General features: G+C 42.0%; 1 protein-coding gene across 1 annotated transcript; it reads left to right on the top strand.

Annotated features, from left to right (window-relative positions):
• The first annotated feature begins 14,541 nt into the window (after positions 1-14,541).
• IL6 (interleukin 6) lies at positions 14,542-17,879 on the top strand. The gene is given in 4 exon segments (XM_032109878.1): positions 14,542-14,850; positions 14,852-15,055; positions 15,268-15,414; positions 17,579-17,879. Coding segments are annotated over 4 exon segments (813 nt in total). The 5' UTR covers positions 14,542-14,580; the 3' UTR covers positions 17,771-17,879.
• Positions 17,880-23,225: the final 5,346 nt, after the last annotated feature.

Genomic DNA, 23,225 nt, shown 5'->3' with positions numbered 1-23,225 from the left:
AAAGGAAATCAGGTTTGATAAGGACTTCCCTCTCATGAAGCTGTGACGGCTATGACTGATAATGAAATGACTGAGACCCAAATTTACTTATAATTATCCCAAAAGCATGCAACAAGACACAAATTGTGCAGTAGTTGGCACTATGTTCATAGCTGTGAAGGCAAAAATTTCTTCAACTGTATTTCTATTAAAAGAGCTTCTCTGTTAGGTTATAGAGATCCAAAATGTTTCAATAGCTCTGCAGTTTCATTTCTGGAGTTACTAGCTGGAAAAACAATGATGAGATGAGGTGAAATAATTAATGAGGAGTTAACCACCAATAGGAGAGATTTCATTTTCCTTCTAATCCCTTTCTTCGCTGAGACATGTCTGATAATCCCCACTGTATTATCCTTTTCGATCACAATTCCCAGCAAGACAATTACAAGCACTGCTTTTACAATACCCATAGCTAAAATAGTTTTGCAATATCGGGAATATCAACAAGATGCATTTTGTTGGCATCCCCTCAATTTTATTGAACACTTCTAGAAGTGGCAAAACTCTATCCTGTAATATTTAAAGAATCTTCATGTAGAAACAGATTTTTAAACAAATTGTAATATGATATTCCACATTTAAATAGTTTCACTTTCTAAATTCAAATACAGTTGTGAATGAATACCCTGATCTTCTGCTTGAAACATACTATAAGCATCCTAATTCTGAAATTCTATCCTAGTAATTTAAACCAGACCCAACTCTTTCATCTGTTTAGTCCTTTACAAAACCTTTATTAAAAAAAACACCTAAAACATGAGAAAAATTGCCAACATCAATAACCTCAACTTCTGTTGCAGCTCAGTGGTAACAACACTTGTCTTAAAAGCTAAATTTTGTAGGTACTGCTATTTGTTTAGGAAAAAAATGGTATCTATATCACACGAATTTTCAAAAATTAAATTTATCAGAACTGTAAACTCACTGTAATGAGTAAACTGCAAAAGACTGGAAAGCTGGATGTCAGCAGAGAGAAATGACACAAACAATGCATATGTGAAAGGTTATTTGTAATGGGAATGAACTACATTATTTATGTAAAACTGACTATTTACTATATCTAAACATGTTGCTTTGTGCCAGGATATTGCATGTTTTTTTCTCCTGGTGCTCTCTTGCTTAGTCTGTGAAGCTTTCATTTATTTTCAGGAAACATTTAACATATTCCTGCCATGTTGCACAAAATTCTGCCTGAGAATAAGGTAATTACATCTGCCAGCTCCATGTGTGCTGAGAAAAGTGTGCTGAAGCTAAAGGCTCCAGACAGCATTCCCTAAAAAAAACCTTTGTTGTAGGACAAAGGCCCAGCAGACACCCTCACCTGTCCCACTGCTGTTCGGCCCCGCAGCCACCAGCCGTGCACACAGGCTGACTCAGAAACATGGGCCGAAGTACCTGTTTGCTCTCCTTCCACATCTAAGGCTACCCTGTGAAAAGAGCTGGGGAAATCGATATGCAAACAGGGACCCTTAAACAATCAGGAAGAATTCCAGGCCATGTGAAGTGCCCGAGGCCATCCTCTGGCTCCTTTCAGAGCCAATGCTAAAACTTACACTAGAGACTATCCCTCTGCCAGTTTCCCCACTACAGAGAGGAGTGTCATCACCGTGCTCTAGGTCCCACAGCAGGGAGAGGAGCTACTTCTCCTCAGTTTGCATCTGTAAAACACCATGTGGAGTTTTCAGCAGCTTTGCTGTGAATCAGCTCGAGGAAGCTTGAACCCAAGGAGTGGGAATGCTCTCCCCTCCCAGAGAGGGAACCCCCTCCAGCATCTGCTCCTTCCTGTTACTCAGTATAGCTGACATACTGTACATCTCACTACACCACAGTGCAGCACAGCGCTGTCTACAGTGGAGGTATGGGACATAGCTGAAGAAATCATGTTCCTTTTTTACATCAGGAAGAGGACAGCTGTGTCACTGAGGATGACATTACAGATGTCAGGAGCTGTGGTTCAGAAAGTCCATCCCTGTGGCTTCTGAATCATCTCCTTTGTGGCAGCACTTGGTGCCAACTAGGCCCTGTGGCAACGACAGCAGTCCCTCACCCCAGACATCTGTGTTTGAGGTGTGCCATTGTAGCGGGTTGAGTTCGAAATCGGGCAGAAACACCAATTAAGTGTAGTGGTTTTGGTTCAAAATATTCATTACTTACTTATTTTCCTTCTGTGAGATAAGAATTAGGAGAAAGGAAAGCAGGCACAAACCTTAAACAGTTGCAGTACAATGGAAGAGTTTTATTACTAATAGAATTAAAAGTAAAGAGAAAATAACAAGAAATTAAAGCAAATCCCCCCCACACACACTTTCCAGCACTTCTCTCCTTTTACCCAGCTCGCACAAAGGACAACAGAACATGGGATGTTAGTCGGTGTTGCAGTTCTTGAAAAGTCTCTTTCATATGCTTAAGGAAAAAATGGTTTTCTTCAGTTGCACGTGGTTCCCAAACTGCTACTAACAGCAGATCCGCCTGGAAACAATCAATCTGCTGTGGTGTAAAACATCTCTCCCATGAAAAATCTCACAGTTCCTTCACACTGCAAGACATGGGCCATCACATGTGGCTATTAATCTTTTTAAAGATAAGTTATTTTGGCCTGCACACAAAGGCTTTTCTTCGCCACAAGTCTCTAAAAGCCTCTCACTGCTTCTATATAGCCTGGCATAGTCACTCTTCACAATCTTCACAGGCCACACGTGAATTTTTCATCCCCCCATGTACTTCAAATGGATTAAAGAGACAAACAGTTTGTGGTATTACAGTTTCTTACCACGGCATGCGAGAAGGTTTTTTAAGCTGCGCGCCAGAATCGCAGCACCGCCCTCTTTTCTCCCATCGCCATTTCCAGCTCCGTCCCACAGGACTCACTTCTCTTTCTCTCTGACTCTGAAGCCACCATGTTGAAGAGTGTTCTTGTTCAGGCTTTACGGTGGAGAAAGCCTCGCTCCCTCTGTGCTGCTGGCTGCGTGGTGTCCTCTTCAGTTCAGCACGAAGTGTGCTGGCTGCAGCCAGGAGGCTCTGCCGGCTCCCGCTGGCTCCGCCGGCTCCGCATGGAGAGGAGAGGGACCCGCCTGTCCCCAGAAGCCGCGCTGGATGGGTTTAGCTGTGAGCAGTCCATGGCTGGTTTTAGCTGTGAGCAGTCCATGGCTGGTTTGAGCTGTGTGGCAGTCCATGGCTGGTTTGAGCTGTGTGGCAGTCCATGGCTGGTTTGAGCTGTGGCAGTCCATGGCTGGGTTTAGCTGTGTGGCAGTCCATGGCTGGTTTAGCTGTGTGGCAGTCCATGGCTGGGTTTAGCTGTGTGGCAGTCCATGGCTGGTTTAGCTGTGAGCAGTCCATGGCTGGTTTAGCTGTGTGGCAGTCCATGGCTGGTTTAGCTGTGTGGCAGTCCATGGCTGGTTTGAGTTGTGTGGCAGTCCATGGCTGGTTTAGCTGTGAGCAGTCCATGGCTGGGTTTAGCTGTGAGCAGTCCATGGCTGGGTTTAGCTGTGAGCAGTCCATGGCTGGGTTTAGCTGTGTGGCAGTCCATGGCTGGTTTGAGCTGTGAGCAGTCCATGGCTGGTTTGAGCTGTGAGCAGTCCATGGCTGGGTTTAGCTGTGAGCAGTCCATGGCTGGTTTGAGCTGTGGCAGTCCATGGCTGGTTTTAGCTGTGTGGCAGTCCATGGCTGGTTTAGCTGTGAGCAGTCCATGGCTGGTTTTAGCTGTGTGGCAGTCCATGGCTGGTTTGAGCTGTGGCAGTCCATGGCTGGGTTTAGCTGTGAGCAGTCCATGGCTGGGTTTAGCTGTGCGGCAGTCCATGGCTGGTTTGAGCTGTGGCAGTCCATGGCTGGTTTGAGCTGCCTGAGGCTCTGGGACAGTCCCCCCCCAGCGACCCAGGGTCCGTGCTGCAGCGTTGGGAAAGGGGGGAAGGGGCAGTGGCCCCGGCCCAGCCTGGCGGGGCCTGGAGGCTCGGAGCCCCCCCACTTTCCAGCGGGCGAGCTCAGACAAAAGGCAATTCCCGCCTTTCCATGCGGTTTAAATATGTAAATTGTGAGAAGCGCCATTAGTCTAAAAGACTGTTCATCAACTCAGGTTCCACCCACTACAGCCATCATCCCCAAGCTCCAGAGCAAGGGACATCATGAGCCAATGGTCCCCTGTAGTGATCACTTACACATCACCTAATATGCATTCAATTTGTAAATAGCCACCTCATTAAATATGCCCCATTTTAGCACCAAAAAACCCCATTCTAGACTCTCATTCTTAATTCACTTTGTGGTCAAGACAAAAACTCTGAGCAGCTATCACAGCTTTCCCACAATTCGGACATGCCAGGAGCCACTCCTGATTTTTTAGAGCATTCACAGAAAAAAAGAAATATTTTCTGTTTCATGTAAAAAACTTATGATTTACTAAAACCATTCCAGATTACTGAAGGGAAGAAAATGAAAGTGATGAAAACTCTTGCTGATATTTCCTTTGAAAGGCTTGGCTTGCAGTAGTGTAAGGATGGTTTTCATGTGACCTTTTTCTTCCTGATAAACTCTTGGTGAGAATGTCAGGCTGCAAATGCTAAAGCAAGAAGCAAAAGTAAAAAATACAACAGGAAAGAGCAGAAAGTAGACTAAATATGTGCACGAGCTGCCCCAAAGGACTTTGCTGGTGCTTTATCAGGAAAACAAATATCATCTGATTCTATCGGAAGAAATGATACTCCATGGCTTTGTCAGTCCAGGTCAAAGGCTAAAACTGTCTGTACTTTGTAGTGTGATGCTGTTTTAATGCCTACCACATGCAATACCACAAAAAGGAACATCCTAGGCAAAAGGAGACTTTGGGGAAAACACATTTGGTGAAGCTGAACCTAGGTGCAGGGGAGAGGGTTGACAATACAAAAAATATACATATCAGTAGGGAACTAACAGCAAACTTCAGAAGTATCAAGGGACTGTGGGCTTGCTACAGATTCCTACAGATGTCAGAGGCAGCTATTCAGGAAAAGGCCTTTACTGAGCAAATTAGAAGTGTTACAACCTTTTTTCAAATTAACAAAAAATCTATTTCAAAATTTTAACAGTAAGTATCACCTCTGGCAAGTGGCCACAGAAAATCTATTTCAAAATAAAAAGATTATTACTACAGAAAACCTGTGACTTCATCTTGGAATTAGGAAATATCATGATTCCATCATGTACTTTGTTACATTTAATCTTCGCACTCCAAGAAGAGTTACTCCAGGCTACATCAAGATTACTAGTGCTTAAGGAACCAACTTGAAGGAAGAAGTGGCAGAACAGGCAGAGAGACTTTGTCCCCTGGCAAAGAAGTGTCCTACGTCAATGGCAAGCAAAGGATTTCAAACAGATGTCATCTAATATTTGCAACTAGTAATTCCTCTTTTTCTGATATCATCTGACTTATTTTCCTCCTTGTGGTATGTAAAAAAATTAGTATATTTCTTACTATGCTAGCCTTGGTTTTGATGGTACTGCTTTTAAAAGAGTTTCCTCAAAGCCTCATGAGAAGGAGCTCAGGCTCAGAAGAGAGTGAACAAATTATACAGATATTAGGAGGAATGGTAGAAGCCATTTTCCACTTTGTCTTTCCTTTTGCATACAAGACAGTGCCAGCTTCATAATGAATTCAATAGAAATGCTGCCATTGAGTTCACCCTCTTACAGTAATTTTACCTTGTCTTTGAGAAAGTTTTAAAACAACTTTCCCTCTCTGTGACACCAATCTTACTCTTTTGAGAAGCAGACATTTTCATTACCCCTGTGACCGATTCCCTGAAATGATTTACAAAAATTTTCTCAATAGGGACACAATAAGGAAGATATGAAACATGGAACAAAAAGTAATGGAATTCCAGAAATGTCAAAGGAGCCTTCCAACCATTTTTTCCATCATCATCAGAAGCTAAGAAGGCCAGCTTTGTTTTCCAGACTGTTTGCAGGCTTTTTATTCTGCAGATGTTCTCTGTAGCCCCAAGAGCACTGGGAGCTCTGGTTGAATCATATGTCCACACATCAATGCTCCTTCCAACAGCTGTTTCCAGGGGTTAGCAGCTCATTAAATTTGCCGTCTAAAGGGTCTTGCAACCCCATCACATTGCTTAGCAGAAAAAATTGACAGCTATGGACTTACCCATTCAGATGGCAAAGCATGCACTGACAGTGGTCATGTGGCTGCATGACTCTTTGCTCTTTCATCAGGCAAGAGAAGTTCTATCAAAATCAGTGGAGTTACAACAGTTTAAAACGTGCAATGGCTTTCCATGGGCAAGGGGGTAGAGCTGACCAAAAAGACCACTCAGGGACTAATAATAATAATAATAATAATTTGTCCTAAATATTGTCTGGAATTGAAAGCAGGTGAGGAGACAAAAGTCGTCATGAATTCAAATTGACTTTAGCTAGTAGTTTTGGTTTGTTAATAAAAAATGATGATCACGTCAATGTCTTAAAACTTTCTCTTTTTTTCATCTGTTTTCAAGAGTGTGCACTGCTTTGGAGGTGTGAGAGGTGAAAGTTATTTTGAAATGAGGTATTATATTTTTCATGTTCACCAGAAAACCACAATGATTTTTATTATTTTTTAGTGATACTGTCCAAGGAGTCAGGCATTGCAGCTTGCTCCGTCATACTGACACAAGTGTTCAGGCAGGCAGAGAGTCACTCAGATCACAGACCGGATCCTAGTGAAGGCTATTAAATTCCTTTGGTAGTTCATTTTCCAACTAGATCCCCTCCCCAGTCTGACATAACGTCCCAAACACCAGTGCTGACACACATGGGAGGTGGTGAGAAAAAGTGACTCGCGGCAGAAGTCAGACTGCAGACTAGCAGTGATACTCTTTTTTGGTAGCATCCTTTGCACATTTGTACCCATTTGGTAGCATGTCTCCACTTCCCAGGAGTTACCAGGGCTCACTGAAAGAGCTTTAAACTAAACTTGAATAATAAACAAGCCTAGGGGCAGCACACTAATGCATGATTCTATGTTTCTATGTCAGCTTGTAACAGTTGTGGAACTACATGCTAAATGTTATGCAGAAAGCAACAGATTTCACTAAATTGTTGTGTGGTACCCAGGCTAAATGGGAGATTTAGCATGCAGCTGGTAACAGCATAGCAGTCTCCATGGGGTGTCTCCTATACAACTTTAAAAAAAATAGCAGAAAATCAAATTTTAGAAAGTAGTAATTTGCAAAATGTATAAAATACGCAACTTTTCACAAGAAAAATTGCACAGACTATTGCAAACAGATCATGAAAATAGCGTGAAATGAAACATAAAAGTCTAATTCACTCTTCCTTAAAAATGCCTGTAATTCTGACCAAGGCCTCTGCTCTCTGTTCATGTTTGCCAATTGCTCCTGTACTAACAGAGAAGAAAGACAATACCCCATGTTGCCTTCACGTAGGCATGTTTTGAAAGTCTAGGCACTTTCAAAATACTGACAAGTCCAGACAAGAGTATCAGAAAAAAGTAGACCATAGGAATCTCAAGATTTGAGCCTTTGTAAGTAACAATGAAGATCTAAGTAAAAGCAGGGAGTGCTGATGATGCTGAGCTAAAGTACGAAAGGAGATTCCCAACAATTGCCTCTCCACACCAAAACCGCCATTGTCACACATAGCTGCAGCCGCAGGGAAGGGCTGGGTGTAGTGTCAGCTCTAGCGAAGGGCTGGAGCAACGGGGATGGTTTCCTATCACAGCGGTTCAGCTTGACTGCTTCTGGTTTTTATTTTTAACTTCTGGTCTCACACGTAATTTTAACATCAGCAGGGGAAACAGAGTACATTCTGCATTTTCGACAAGCAATACCAGGGGACTTCACAGCGAGGAGCGCCTGACCAGAGTGGGCAGAGCTGTGGTGTTCCCCTGCCAGGCGTGCGCAGAGCCCCTGCCAAGGAAGGAGTATGTGAGAGCTGGTGTGTTGCATGAGAAGCTCTTGCACCAGTACAAAAGAAACTCCAGGCAGAGGAGCTTTTCCCCCCCAGGAAGCAGGTGTGACTCCTGGGTAGCCAGGACCCTTTCCCAGGGAGGATCCACCCAATCCTCCTGGGTTTCACCATCGGAACCAGCTCCTCCTTCCAAAAAGCAGCCCATGGAGGAAGTGAAGCCTTCACCTCTGCCTAGGCTTACTCAATAGCTCTGAGGTCAGCATGTCCCTGGAAATCACTTTCTATTTCTGCCCAAGGTCTGAATTTCTTGTACTACATATTTGAGCAAACTTCCCTTGGAATCTAGGTCAACCCACTGAGGTGGCACAGGCTCCTGATCTTCTCTTTCTGACAAAAAAAATGGTTCACTTTAAGAGGAGGGATAGAAAAACATCTTGGCCAATATTCTTCTTAGGAGTTGGGAGACTTTCCTGTAATGGAGTAAATCTGGGCTCATAATCCCTTTAAATAAGGAAGGGATATGATTCAACATCTCCCACATCCTGGTTGAGCAATCTAAACAAAAAGCATCAGACCATCTAACCAGCCATCTGAAGGAAAAAATTAGTTGGACCTAGACCACTCAAATCCTCTGGTGATGGGATCAAAGTCTTTATAGCTAACCTGGTCCCCAGGACACTTTTGCTTCAAGAACAGCAGTGTGGGAAGAGTGACTATTACAGATCCAGCACAACCTATTAATCCTATTATAGTGTGCTACATGCAGTTAGAAAGTGCTCCTGCTATGGTAAGTAGGTTCCCTTTCACAAATTCAGTTTAGAACAATAAAGGAGTTTGCTAGAACCCACCCAGAAAGGAAGAAAGACTCAAATCCCCCAATGTGTAAGGCACTTTCTGAGTAGTGATACTCACATTTCTCAACAAAATTGTATGACCAAAGTGGCAAACTCCACAGCAGCTTCACTGTGTCACTACAGGACCCTTGAGCTAGAAAACCTTTAAGAAAGCACACACTTACTGAATGTACACAATGCATTTTGGTTTTGCAGTTACCCATCTGCTAAGAGAAACTTCCAACACACATAAAGTGCTATTGAAAAGTTATCTCCCAAAAGGAATGTACTGAAGCCTTGCATCTCATTCTGACAATGGAGTTACAATACTTTTACCACTGACACCACCCAACTTCTGTTCTCAGTACAGAAACTGCTGCTATCCAGGAAAAAACAAAAAAATTTCGTTAAGTGACTTATGTGTAGGTAATTTACAATGTCACAGAAAGGCAATCACCAGGAAAAGCAGAATGAGAATGCAAGAGAGCACACAGCTAAATGTCAAACCAAGCAAGACAATAGTCTGATAATGAGATTATGGGCACAAAAACATTGGGCATGAACAAGGTAAACACAGTTAGGTTTACGGATGTCTCATGGAACGACACATGAACTTTTTTATTTAAGAGTGAAATAGATCCTCTTTACTGAGGTGAACCAGACTGGCATGCGTTCATGAGTGGGATTATAAACATTGATATCCTTCAGTTTCCTTTGGCATTGAGCAAGTTCCTTGGAGGGAAAACCCCCCTTTTGAATCCTTTGTAAAACACAATCTACATCTAATGTACCATGTTAAAAATGGCAAACAATAAAGATAAATACTTACATAATTCAGTACGTCCCATACACTCAGGCTCCTCACTGTGTTCTCTTTTCAGCTCCATCATCTTCCCTGGTGACTGAAGTACCTCACTCTTCTCCTTCATCATACAATTTCTCTGAATTTTCATCTTTCATCCTTAGAAAGCGAGCTCAAAGGGAACTGAGAAGTTCCTTAAACACAAGTGGAACTGACAGTCAATTAATTTTTAAAAACAGACTGAGACCTTCTTTAGAAGTACAGCCCTACAATAATTCAAAATACAATACTGACAAAATGGGATCCCTGTCAAAACTGTGTGTTGCCCTCATGGGTGATGCTCACAAACAAGCCAGATAACAGCATGCTGCTTATGAAAGACCCAAGGCCATCAGTGTATTTCTAACTTGGCCAGCTCTCTGCTCTGGTGTGTCATGCAGCCCTGTAAGGGGCACCACCCAACCTACCAGGCACAGTATGCCGTGATGGAGACAAAGCAACAGCTACCTTCCTTCCATGAGAAAAGTCTATCGAATTGCTTCCCTCCTTATCAGTGCAGCCACAGCAGCAAAGTGCTCCTAGTGCAAATCTGGTTTCACTCTCAAGTGTCTCAATGTTCCCATTCCAGCACTGAAATGCCTGCAATCATTTTGACTTGAAGTACATGTGTCTATTTACCATTAGATGTGTCTTGTAGCATTCAGATATTCCCCAAGAATAGTTATGTTTAGGACCTCTTTCACCTAAGACTGCACAGCTGGAAGTTGTTGTCTGCTGGAAGGTGACTAGAGAAGATCATGGCATTATTTGTCTTCTTGCAATTAGGCAGATAAAGCTGAAAACCAGGACATAATTTAAAGGTAAGTAAAAACTTTTCCTCTAAACCTCTGATTAGCTTAAGGCAAGGAAATTAATAGTATTTGCATATGATGCACTCAAGAAAAAAAATTCAAGTCTTACTACACATCTTAATCTTGTTTAAAAATGATGCAAGTCTTCCTTTAAGAAAGAAAAATGAGCAATCCCCAAAGTTTTTCACCAAAAAATCCCCAAACAACTCTGCAGTTACCTCGCAAACAACCAACAGAGAAGCAAAGAACTTGCAAAGCCACAAAAGTGACAGGTCATTAGTCAAGTGCACCAGCACTCTTTGGTGACATGCAGCTTGTCAAAGCAATGTTTGCTTATGAGAAACATGAACACACAGGGTATTACTGACCTGTTCGACCTGTTCACTTCAAATACAGCACAGGGCAACTTGGTTTAACATTACAAAGAACTCCGACACTCTTTACAAGATCTGTAGGAATTCAAGTTCCTTCATTACAAAAATATGTCAGGGAACAAAAATATGTCAGGGGAACCAGACATCAGCTTTCCTCCTCATTCAAAATATTTGGAAGCTATTTGCTTAGTGATTGTCATGATCCCACTTGAATGGTCTTCTGAGAATTGGCATTATCTTCCACAAACGATCTAACACTTACTATAGAAGAACACCACATTTTCAGTTGTATTTCTTCCCTTACTACCAACAGTACTATTTTAAGTCACAATCCCCATATAAACATTACAGGTTTTCTTACTACTGTAAAATAGTGGCGATTATTAGGAAGAAAAAGACAGTTAAATCAAACACACAAATCGGCGTGGAACTTACTGCAACCCTAGTAATTCTACTTTATTGACAGACCTTACTCTTCCATCTAGGAATGCAATTTATGTTGACTCACAGCACTCAGCAAGCAAGGTCTGCTGCTGCTGCCAGTGGCACTGGGTTTTGCCTTGGCACATGGTGGGCTCCTTTCAGACGTGCCTGATGGCTGACAGAAGAGGGGAGACAAGCTTTTACCATGACAGCTCTGCAGTTTGTTGAATTCTTCAGTGGCAACAGCATTTCCATGCTGGTGTCACCCACCTCTCCTGAAAACAGGCTCCTCTCTGCAAATCTCCCAGGTTTATCAGGAGCAAAACTGGCATGGGCTTGCTCCCAGGCAGAGCAATTCTAGAAGAAAGAGAACCTTTTCCAGAATGGGTCAGTGAGTTGCACATTGATCCTAGAAAACACACTTGGGATGATCCTGGATTGGCTATAAACCAACCCTTGAGTGGAACCAGGAACAATTTTCACGTGTGACAATCTGAGAGATCTTTTACAACATTCAGAACTGGTCCCTCTGCTCCTACAGAAATGTGCAGTAGTAGTACCAGAAGAAGAAAAAGTTTGTTGAACATTGAGAATTTCTGAAATCCCACCTTAGGAAATTTTGACATGCCCGGATGCAGCCATCTTGCTGACAGTAGAAATGAAAAGAAAAATAAATAACTTGTACAGTGAAACAAAGTGCAATAGAAATAAAAGGATGCAAGAACAGTAATCTGCAGTATTAAAGATGCTATGCGGGAAAGAAATTCCTTGGTATCAAGAAACTATGCCTTAGACCGTCAGTAATACTACTCCTACATTTTAAATTCCAGGCAGATCTCCTGATCTGTAGGTAACTCATAAGCAAGTGCTGTTTGTTCGGGGCTTACTGAATTTTGAACAACGTGACTACTGATGAATCAGTGTAATTCAGTGTAGTACAGCGCGGATTAATTAGTAATACAGTGAGGACCTCCTTTAAGTCCTCCCCAAAATCTAACCATTATTGTAGATAGATCAGTGCAAAAGTATTTCTTCTAAGTACAGTACCAATTAAATAAGTGATTTTCCATAAGAAATTGTCCAGACCAATAGAAGAAGTATTTTAACGCTATTGTGTAAATTCCAGTTCCTTCTTCCCTTGAATGCTATGCTTTGTCCTAGATTATCAAACAGAGTTTCTAAGGCATTAATGAGCACCTTTCACTGGAGCATGTAAGTATACTTTGTACTTCTGAAAAGTCACATGGACATTCACATAAAAAAAAGTAAACAAAACTCCAAAATGAGAAAATAGTAACTGAAGGCTTAGAGACTTTTAGATGGGGAACAGTGGGAATTTGCTTTTATTTCACTCTGCAGATGTAACTACACACATCAGCAAGGCTGTGTAACAGTGATCAGCACAAAAAGATTCTCTGAAAATTGCTAAGGAACAGAAAGTTTTATGACACAATAAGAAAATGACAACTCATAAAGTAAATTTACAAAATTACGAATTACAGAGCTACAGACAAGACTAAATTACAGAATGCTTGCTGAAAGGTATTATTAAGGAAACACAGCCTTCTACCAAATTTTTGTCATTTTAAGAACAGTATTTTCACTTGGGTTAGGTAAAGGAAAAGTTTGTCTGCAGGAAAACAGCCAATGAGTCGCCCAGCAGCGGAAGGAAATCCCCGAGACATGTACATCCCTGTGCTATCGCAAGTGGAAAAAGAGGTAGGCAGGAGTTCCCTCCCTGATGTATCTGCCTCTGATGGTTATCCAAAAGCAAACACCAGACTTTGAGCTCATCTGGTCTGGCTGTTTTAATCCTTTAGCAGATTTCAGCTGGATCTTTTCACTGATACTAGTCAAACGTACTGCTAGTGGCATGCTTTCTTCTATGCCTAACACCACAGACCTGGTAAGGCAGAGCTGACGTTACAGCAGATACTGTTCTGGCAATATCCCCTCTGCTGCACCCAGGGACCTGGGCAGAGACGGATTGCTGCTGTTGAAAACCGCTCTCTCACACTTGCGTTCCAGCTCTAATATCTCTCCACTGGGCAAAATTACTGCAGCTGCTTTTCTGCTACTGGCAGAAAGAGACATTAAATAAAAAACAGTAGTACCCTGCTTCCTTCCTGAGGCTCTCTTTCCAGGCTGTTCTTAGAAAATGAAGAAGTATCTGGGGCTTTTTTCAGTTTCTGTATTGTCTCTAACACTTCTCTTATGCCCCATGTTCTTGTTCTCCCCACTCTGTACCCTCCTGTTAGCACTTTCCAATGCAGACTCTGGTCTTCCTTATGTGAGAAAACATAACCGATTTAATACTACCAAAAAAAAAAAAGAAAAAAAAAAAGAAAAGAAAAGAAAAGAAAAGAAAAGAAAAGAAAAGAAAAGAAAAGAAAAGAAAAGAAAAGAAAAGAAAAGAAAAGAAAAGAAAAGAAAAGAAAAGAAAAGAAAAGAAAAGAAAAAAAAAAAAGGTAGTTTGGCCAAAATCAGTTCAACACATTCCACAAGTTCAATGTCAGCATGCCTTCCACAATTTGACTCAGTCTGCATTCTACAAGATTGACCCCAACAGGCACACTTGCCCTGGGTGAAGAGTCCCTCTGAAAGGTTAAAATTCCTCCAACACCTACCAGCTAGGCAGAAAGAGATAAGGCAGCAGATAACAGGGAACTTCGTGGCATTTCCTGCAGCTACCCTCCCGTAGGAACTGGCTTTGGTCCATTTAAAGCATTTGGTGTATTTAATTCTACCCACAAGTAGCTCACCGGGAAAGAGGCAACTTAGAACTTGTACCACCCAGCACCTAAACAGGGGTGTTTAGTTTCACACATACAAATAATAAAAATAGTTAAAATACCAAGATATACATAATACAAAATTCATAAAACATTAAACCACATTAAAATATTAAAATACACGGAAGTATATAGCATATATAAGGTATGTGCGTATATGGGTAGGTATGTATGTATGATTTCCAGGAGTTTCTGTGGAGCTGGCAGGCTCGGAGGCCGCTGGACCGGGGGGCTCCAGCCCCGGCCGGGACCCCGCGGGGCAGGTGAGCCGGCGGTGGGTGCGGGGGGCAGCCCGGCCCTCAAGGAGTTACGGAGCACGATTACTTCATGTTCCCACCGGCCGCTTTCGGCTGCCCCCTCCGGCCCGTTTCACAATCCCGGCTCTCGAGCAGCTCTGTCAAACCGGGCGCGCTCCGTGCACACACCCCCCGTGTTCTCATGCCGGAGTTTCCCAGGCCATGAATAATCTTGAAGCCCCCTCGATAAATACACGTTCAGGGATGCCCAGAGCTCACTCAACCCGCCAGCCTCGCCGACGAGAAGGGGCCGAGGCCGGAGCCCAGAAGAAGCCACACGATGAAGTTTCCCCGGGACTGTGGCTGCGACCGTGCCCGCGCCGGCCGCCGCCGGCCGCCCGCCCTCCGCGCCGCGCTGCTGCCGCCGCCGCTGCTGCTGCTGCTGCTGGTGCCGCGGGCCGCCGCCGCCCCGCTGCCCAGCGCAGACTCCTCGGGGGAGGCCGAGCTGGACGAGGCGGCGGCGCGGCGGGCGCCGCTGCCCCAGAGCCTGCTGCTGGCTCGGCTGCTGCACGCCCGGGCGGCACAGCTGCAGGACGAGGTGGGTACGGCCGCACCGCGGGCTCGCACACGCTCACACGCCCGGCCCGGCCGCGGCTGCCTCCTGCCAAGGTGCGACCAAACCTCTCCGTGTCTCTCCCCAGGTGTGCGAGAAGTTCACCATCTGCCCGAACAGCATGGAAATGCTCCTCCACAACAACCTCAGCCTCCCCAAGGTGACGAAGGAAGATGGGTGTCTGCTCGCCGGCTTCGATGAGGCAAGGAACCTTTCTGGTCTAATCCTGTATTCTTGGGGCAGGTTTTGCTTGCTCAAAAGAACTGTGGAAGTTGACCTAAAGATCTGTGCCGGCTCCGGCTGGCGTTGGCCAGACCTCCACACTACATAAGCATCATCTTCTAACCTGCACACAGCATTGAGATCAAGGCACTTCGAATTCTAAGTGACTTTCTCACCTTTCTCTCATTGCAGGATAAATGCTTGAGAACAATCTCCAGCGGACTTTATACATTTCAGACATACCTCAAATACGTACAAGAAACTTTTATTAGTGAAAACCAAAATGTTGAATCGCTATCCTATAGTACAGAGCGCCTGGCACGTACCATAAGGCAGATGGTGAGTTGGTTTTAAATTCATTCTGATAATTTTGGGGGCTTAATACTGATGTGAAGTCAGAAATAGAGGATGCTATGCTTCAGTTCCTTAAAAAAACCAGGTGACAGTTCCTTATGCTCAGATCTTACCCTCATGACTCAGAGATTTTACAAAGTTTTGTTTCCTTCTCTTAGAGAAACAACTCTTCTTCCTACTTTCTGTTGTTTCTTCTAATTTCCAAACCGACCAAATGCATCATTGTTTTAACAATAAATATATTAAACTGGCTGATAGAAATAAGATTTCTCAGGGTGCTTGTTTCTAATTGTGGAACTGCCATTCAGCCTGTACCTCCTAATGTTGGAACCCAGTGAGAAGTAGAAGTCAGTAATTTTTTTTAAAAGCCCACATTTAAAAAACATGTATATTTTTACAATATTAATGATCTTTAAAACTCTCTAACACATAAGCCAAGCTGTATGGTATATTGAGATATCAGTATTGCTGTCAATACACCAGACAGCTCCCTACTGAAAAACACGTATTTTGCTTGTAAAAAATCTGTCATAAAAATACCCATTTCTCTTTTGATTTGGTAAACTAAAATGCTATTAATTTCTGACAAACATTTTTCATGTTCTGGAGAGCTTTGAAAGATCACAGTTCAAAAATTCACTCAATCCCTATAGTATTTGCCCATATTAATAATCCTTAATATGAACACTCCCTTTTGTCTTTGGGTAAACCATTTGCCTGATTAAAAACCACCCAGGTAAGGACTGCAGAAGTCTTGGGGCATTATTTCCTTCAAGGTAGTTTTTGGCATGTGAAAAGACTGTTGTGTGTTTGCCATACCTTTCCTAACATATTTACTTATGCCCATCATTCTTTATGTGAAAGGAAGCTGAACCGCTTTTTTTCACACTCTGCCAGCTGAGAATACTAGTCCTAAGACAGCAACTGATTACTGGCTTCCAGCTTGATACACAAGTTTGCAGAAAGTTTGTTTCATAACTGAGACTAGGTTCTTTGGGTTAAGTTTGCAGGGTTTTTGTGGGGGTTTAGATTTTTTTTTTAATCAAGGTAATCCAAACAGGCAGAATTAAACATAGTAATGAAAAGCAAAACCTGTACTTGTAGAAACTATGGAGTTTTTGAGAGAAAGCCTTGATCTTCAGGCTGGAAATTTTTCTTTGTGAGAGAAAAATCTGCTATTTAAGGCAAGGACAACAAAGCCAGAATCCATCACTTATGGTTAGATAGATCCACCAGCAGTCTAGATATCCAGATAGACTTTTACAGAGCACAACAAGAAGCTGGGCATACAAGTAAAAGGGGGTGTGATCAGAACCCACTCCCAAGTAGTATCGATAGAAAGAATATTTATCTCTTATATTTCACTAAAAATGTTCCAGAAGGAGGTTTGGATGTTTTTGTCACTTGTTAAAGGGTAGGAGAGATCCTAAACACAGGATTAAGCAGATACTTGGTAGAACTTTGGACTCCAAATCACCTAAAACAGCTCTATGATTTGGGTGTGTAACTCCTATTTTCAGAAGTCCCAGTTCTTGGGACAAGTTCTCCAAAGGCCTTTAGGTACTGGGTGCACAGTTCTGTGAGTCAGCATTAGATAAATAACTCCTTTTACTCATCTTTTAGTTACGCTCTCACATATCAGTGAAAGTTGGTGGCACTTAGTCTCACATGTGACTAAATGCCTGGAAAGTAAGAATGAGGCAGCTAAACAAGTCTGACATCTTTGGAAACTGTTAATCTACTACAAAATGTGAGAGTACTCCAATGTCAGCCGAACACCTTATGACTCAGGATGGAGCAGGTACAGGTTAGGACAAACCACGATCAGCACGTCCCCACCTAACCAACCACGTGACTGCCAGAGAGCAGGAGGGGTGTACTGATCTGCTCAGAGCCTGTTGGACCGAGACGCCCAGAACAAACAGTGTAGCCCAGGGACACCTACACAGCAATTATAGCAGGCATCAGCACTACTCACACCTCTCCACAGAAGCAGGGCTGGAGGGAAGCACAGGGCCCAGGCAGGGCTGCTGTCTGCAGTACAGAAAGGCTGGATATGCAGCAGGCTGGGAACATACAAATCAATGCTCTCCAACAGGCTCAGTTACAGTGTTTTAACCAAGGCCCCCCAATATTGTCTTTCTCACAGGTGATCAATCCCGAAGAAGTGATCATCCCAGATGCAGCTACCCAGGAATCCCTTCACACAAAGCTGAAGTCCATTAGGGCCTGGACAGAGAAAATCACCATCCAGCTCATCCTCCGAGATTTTACTTCATTTATGGAGAAGACAGTGAGGGCTGTGCGCTATTTGCAAAACACCAGGAGTTTCCGTGCTTGAATGTTTTAGTTCAGGCACAATCCTTTTGTTACAAATCTGCCATGTGGCAGACGACAGTGTTGTTCTGTTTTAAGAACCAGAAATAGTAACAATGGTTTGCATCTATATACATTCCCATTTCCTCCTAGGAACTTATTTATTGTATTTAAAATATTTATTAGTTTTTAATATTTCTTATTTATATTTTCAATATTTAGAAAAAATTTAAACACAGGACGTATTTTATTTCCTAATGGTACTGTTCAGAATATAAACTTATTTAATATGTATTCAACAAAAAAACATTTTCAGAACCCAGAAAAATTGCTGTATAACTTATGTTTTTATAAATTTGAGAGATGGTATTTATGACTTACTTGTATTTTTAGAGCAAATAAAAGCTGATTTTTAAAAAAAGCTTGTATAACCTGTGTGAACTTTAAATAAGACTAAGGCACTCTATTATATCCAGTTTTTAATACCTGCAATTATCAGAATAAGCACTTTCAAGAATTTATCTGTATAATTAGGCCAGGTATCTATATAGCACATATGCACACACATACAGACAACTTGATTACCACATAATTCTTAAAATGGGATATGAAGGAACCAGATGCACTGAAAATGACACTTAAGAATGAACAAGTTCCTGAGAAACAAATCCATCAATGCTCCTGAGAAACAAACGGACATGTCCCTTATACTTAATAAGGAACACCCTATAAAACTGTTTGTAAGGATCTTCTTACAACTCAAATAATCTTTTTTAAACAAATAAAGGGGTGAGACAACCACATTAACCACTCTGACCTGAACACTATCTTTTGATTAGTTTTTTTGGTATCATCCAGGGGAATTTTCCAAGTTTCCTTAAACATTTCTGGCCCCTACCCCAAGAAGCAGAAAAATAAAATCTAGGTTATTTCCTTAAGCAATATAAATCAACATATGGCTGCTGAGCAATGCAGCAACATGCATTTGTCTTTTATATTTCACTAGTATGGACAAGCAACATACCATGAATGCATATTCTTGAGTACTGTATTAAAAAAAAAAAAAACAAAACAACCAGAACAGGACTTAAGACTGAGTACCAAACCACTGAAACTTTCCTTGGCTGCATCATTTGCAGCACTGTAGCTGTGCAGGTACCTCATAAACCCAAACTCAGAGGAATTCACAGACCACACCAGGGATGCAGGCAGCAGAAGTCCCTCAAGCTTTGTCCCTAAAATTGGTAAAATATTAATTATCCTCACTTTTTCTTCTGGCACAGTGGGGAAGATGCGGAGATGAAAGGCAGGCCTTGGAATGTGGATGTCAGTAAACTCTCCTCTTCCTCTGACTGATCTGATTGTCCACATATGCATTCCACCACTGGGGATGCCAAAAGAGTGACCAGTCCACCCACTGCTCACATCTCAGATGCTCAAAACAAACCAAACCACTGCTTTGCCCAATATGGTAAAACTGCCATCTCAAGCTGAGCAACGTCTGGAGAAGGAATGAGGAGATCTCAAGGAGACCTTTAAAGATGCCTGTGGTGAATGCGTTTTCTAAGAGCACATAAGATCCTACTTTAACTGTGCTGGCACATGCTCCAGGAAACATAGGAAAGCCTGGTTTAGCTTTTTCACTGCTCACATTCACAGGGATTTTCTTTTAGTGACCATTTGGTTAGAGAACTTTATTATGCCAATAACAGCTATAAGACCCAAAGTGGATCCCACACTGGACCTAATTACTACGTGAGAACACAGAGCGGGGGGAAAAAAAAAAAAAAAGACTGACCAAAAGGAAAAGCATCTCCTGGTTTCACTTCTCCCAGTAGAGTGGCTGCCTGAGATCACCATTAGTTACTATGTACACTGCATCTAAACAAACTCACACTGATCTCCTGAAATGCCAAAAATCGTGTAAGAATTGGAGTGCTGAAATCCCTTGCAACTGACAGACAAGCACTGACAGTTCCACCAGCACCCTTTAGCTGATAGCTGCCTCAGGCTGTCTGCAATTCTAGTAAACATGTAAATGCTGCTACATTTTAGGGTGCAGAAGATGAGCAAAGACTACCATTTGTTGGGTAGGGAGGTCAACTTTCAAGTCCTTCCTGGAACAAAGTTATCGCTGATGGTGCCACTGAGCTGCCATTATTTCACCTGTGTGTCCTCCACAGCCACCCACAGTTCTCAGGGTCCTTCAATGCAGCAGCTGCCTTGCTGGCCATCAATCTCCTGTCACAGTGGCAACTTCAGGGACTGCTCCCAGGATCAGCACCACTTGCTGAAACCAACACTCACTGGTGCTTCTGGCACACAAATATTTGCAGTGGGGAATTCAGATGAAGTCAGAGGAGACCTAAACACTGCTGAGCATGATACAGGGCCTCTCAAATGAATCAATTTATCATCCTTTTTCCAGTTTGCTGTGTAGAAAGCATTTTACACCAGTAAACACACAAAGGCATTTATTTTAGTTGGCAGACCAGCACAAACACATAAAAAAAACAGAACAATATTAAGAGTGAGCAGTCCTGACTACACTCAGCAACGATACCTCAACACTTCCATTGAAGACAGCTCTTCCTAACTAACAGCCAACTCACTGAGCAAAGAAAACTCAAAAAACCAAAACAACAACAAAAAACCCCCCCTAACACAACCCAAACAAAAAAAGACCTGCTAATAATTACCTAATAGGAAATCACCCACCAAAGCAGCATTTTGGCTGCTGCTGTACAGGACCAGCCTCGCCCTGCACATCCCAGCTAGCCTTTCTCCACATTTCCATTCATCCTTAGTTGTTAACACCACACTGAGATTTTGGAATGCTTAACAGATAACCAGCTCCCTTCATCCTGCTTTTGAATTCCCAAAGAAGGAAGAAGGTAAAGCTATGTTGAAAAGCATGCATACATTACACAGTATGCAAGAAAAGCCCACAGTATTCAGAAAGTGTTTAAGATGAGAAACAAAATATCCCTAAGAGCAGCTGCCATAATACCAGAATGCTGGACAAGAGAGAAAAAAAACCAAAACAACCCCCCAAAAAACCAAAAAGACAGAATGCAAGCTAGTATTAAAGTAATCTAATAAAAAAGTAGGAGGGGTTTTTTTTAAGTGATAGTCTCTGAAGTACCATTTTTCTATTTTTTAACCACACTTTATTGTGTAAGAAACTTCTAAAAAAAAAAAAAAGTGGAAAACATTTCAGCCTGACTGACTTCCCAGGCTGCAGTACCATCCCCTACCCAGCACTGGTGTAAACACTAAAACTGCACTGGTGTAAACACTAAGTTTGGAAAAAATTTAGAAAGAACAACAGCTACTTGAAAGAGACTGCCTGTATCTCTAGTGCCTCCACAGATTTTATTAACAGCTGATGGTGAGATTAGCAAAACCACACTGATGCTACAAGATATGGAAGGGTTACACCACCAGTAAAGCATGGGAGCAGCATCACTTTTCAGCAGTAATGAGCCATTAGGTTGGCTTAGCTTGATGGGAAACTTCCCCTATGTTTGCCACTGTTATTTGTAAATAATAATCTTTTCTAATTTCAATTTAAAAGATAAAATGATGGACAGGTAAGTATGCAGTAGTATCCATCAAAGACACCACAGTCAAGAAGTGCTGGCAAATATATATATATATATATTTATATGTATATATTTATGTAACAGTAAACTTTGTGACTAAGTCCTTGCTTTTCAAGTCAAATGATTAGATAACAATTTCTGATCTCTCTCAGTGAATTTCTTTCCTCTTCTTCATAAGAGGAAAACCAAAACCCACCCACCCCCTTGTTCCCAAAAAAATGCAACCTCTGTAGGCTTCAACCCTGAAGTGCTACTTCTTCCATGAATTACTATCAACCAATTTCTGTAATCTAAACATATTTAACCGAGTCCTGGTATATTTTCAAGACTGACTTTGGCAGTCATCAGAAAACACTCCACAGAAATTCTGCAGTCTGGATTTCTATTCGGTGACCAGAATTTAAGATTCAATCTTTCCTGAGAAAATCTGTTTTAAAAAAACAAACATTCACCTTCAGAATCAAAACACTGAGATTTGATTTGCCCTTCCATGTAATTTTCCACATAGCAGATAAACATTCCCTCCATCTAACTCATCCTCTAATCCTGAATTAACTTAAGCATAACCAAGAAACAATGTATGTATCCCACAAGCTTAACCAAGAAATGGCTATTGCATCACACATCATCATGGAAAAGTATTTAGAAATTGCAATTAAGTGGTTATTTGTAAAAATTAAATTACTCATATGACATTTAACAGGATGTGGTCTCTCCTCCTGTGGTGAAAACAGATGTAATGAGCTTTAATTTCCAAATATCATCAGTATCATCATAGCTTAAATTCCAAGCCTGTAACAAAATACTTCCAAAAATATCCAAGGTATATATACTTTGATGTAGCAATTTTTCTGATAAAAAACCATTATGTCAGGTCTCTGTTTCATTTACCACACAATGCAAGAAGATGAGATCTTAAGCAGCTCTTTGTCACCTACAGCCATTTTGGAAGACAGCTGTACAAAGTAGCAAAGGACAGGTTTTATACTTCACCAACATGGGCCTGTTGCAACAAAATTCTGAACATTGATTTGATCTGCACAGTTTACGTGTTTAAATGTTATAGTTCAGCTAATAGGAGCTTTGCTGATGAATTCATCCAAGGAAAAAATAAAATCACACAGCCTCTGTTTTATAACTGTGGTGAGATATAGCACAGTTACTTTGTACCAGCCGTGTCTACACCAGGAATTTGTAGCAGAATTAAAAACCTGTTACAAACTCCCTATCACCTTAATTTTGCCTCACAACTGGCCAGGCCTTGAAGAGCTTATGGAGCACACAAGTAGGTTTCTTTGTAGATTAAATTATTAAGAACAAAATTATACTGAAAACCAGACTTTTTTCCCCTTTAGTGATGACACTAAACTGACCATTCTTTTTATACCCTGCTACCAGGAGATCCACAGTCCATACACCAAGACCAAGAAAACCACCAAACTCTCAAGACTCCCCCTTGGTCCCTTGCATAATTGGTTGTCACCAGGTACAACAGGCTCCAGTGACAGCTGGCATTTCCCTGACACTAAGGCAATCACAAGCACGCTCCACCTCCACTTTGAAGACACCAAAGTACAAAGCCAAACAATCCTCATCTCCAGGTTAAGATCAACGGGATACCTTAAAAGTCAGTACAACCGCCATCAAACACAAGAAGGCACCAATGATTTTATTTAACCCATCTAGACTGTAGCCTTGAGCTCAGCTGTAGAAGTCACAGCTCATTTTTCAGTAAACTATACTCACTGACTTTATTCCAACACTGAGAGTTCACAGGACTGCATCACAAACCCACCACAGAAAAGAATCTGCACTTGGCTGCAGAAGGCACTGATTCAGTGACAGAGCTCAATACAGTCAAGCAGGGAACTCATA

The sequence above is a fragment of the Corvus moneduloides genome, chromosome 1, assembly GCF_009650955.1.
Source record: "Corvus moneduloides isolate bCorMon1 chromosome 1, bCorMon1.pri, whole genome shotgun sequence".
In the NCBI taxonomy this organism is placed as follows: Eukaryota; Metazoa; Chordata; class Aves; order Passeriformes; family Corvidae; genus Corvus; species Corvus moneduloides.
The sequence above is the reverse complement of the archived record's forward strand: the minus strand, read 5'-3'. Positions and strand labels throughout refer to the sequence as shown.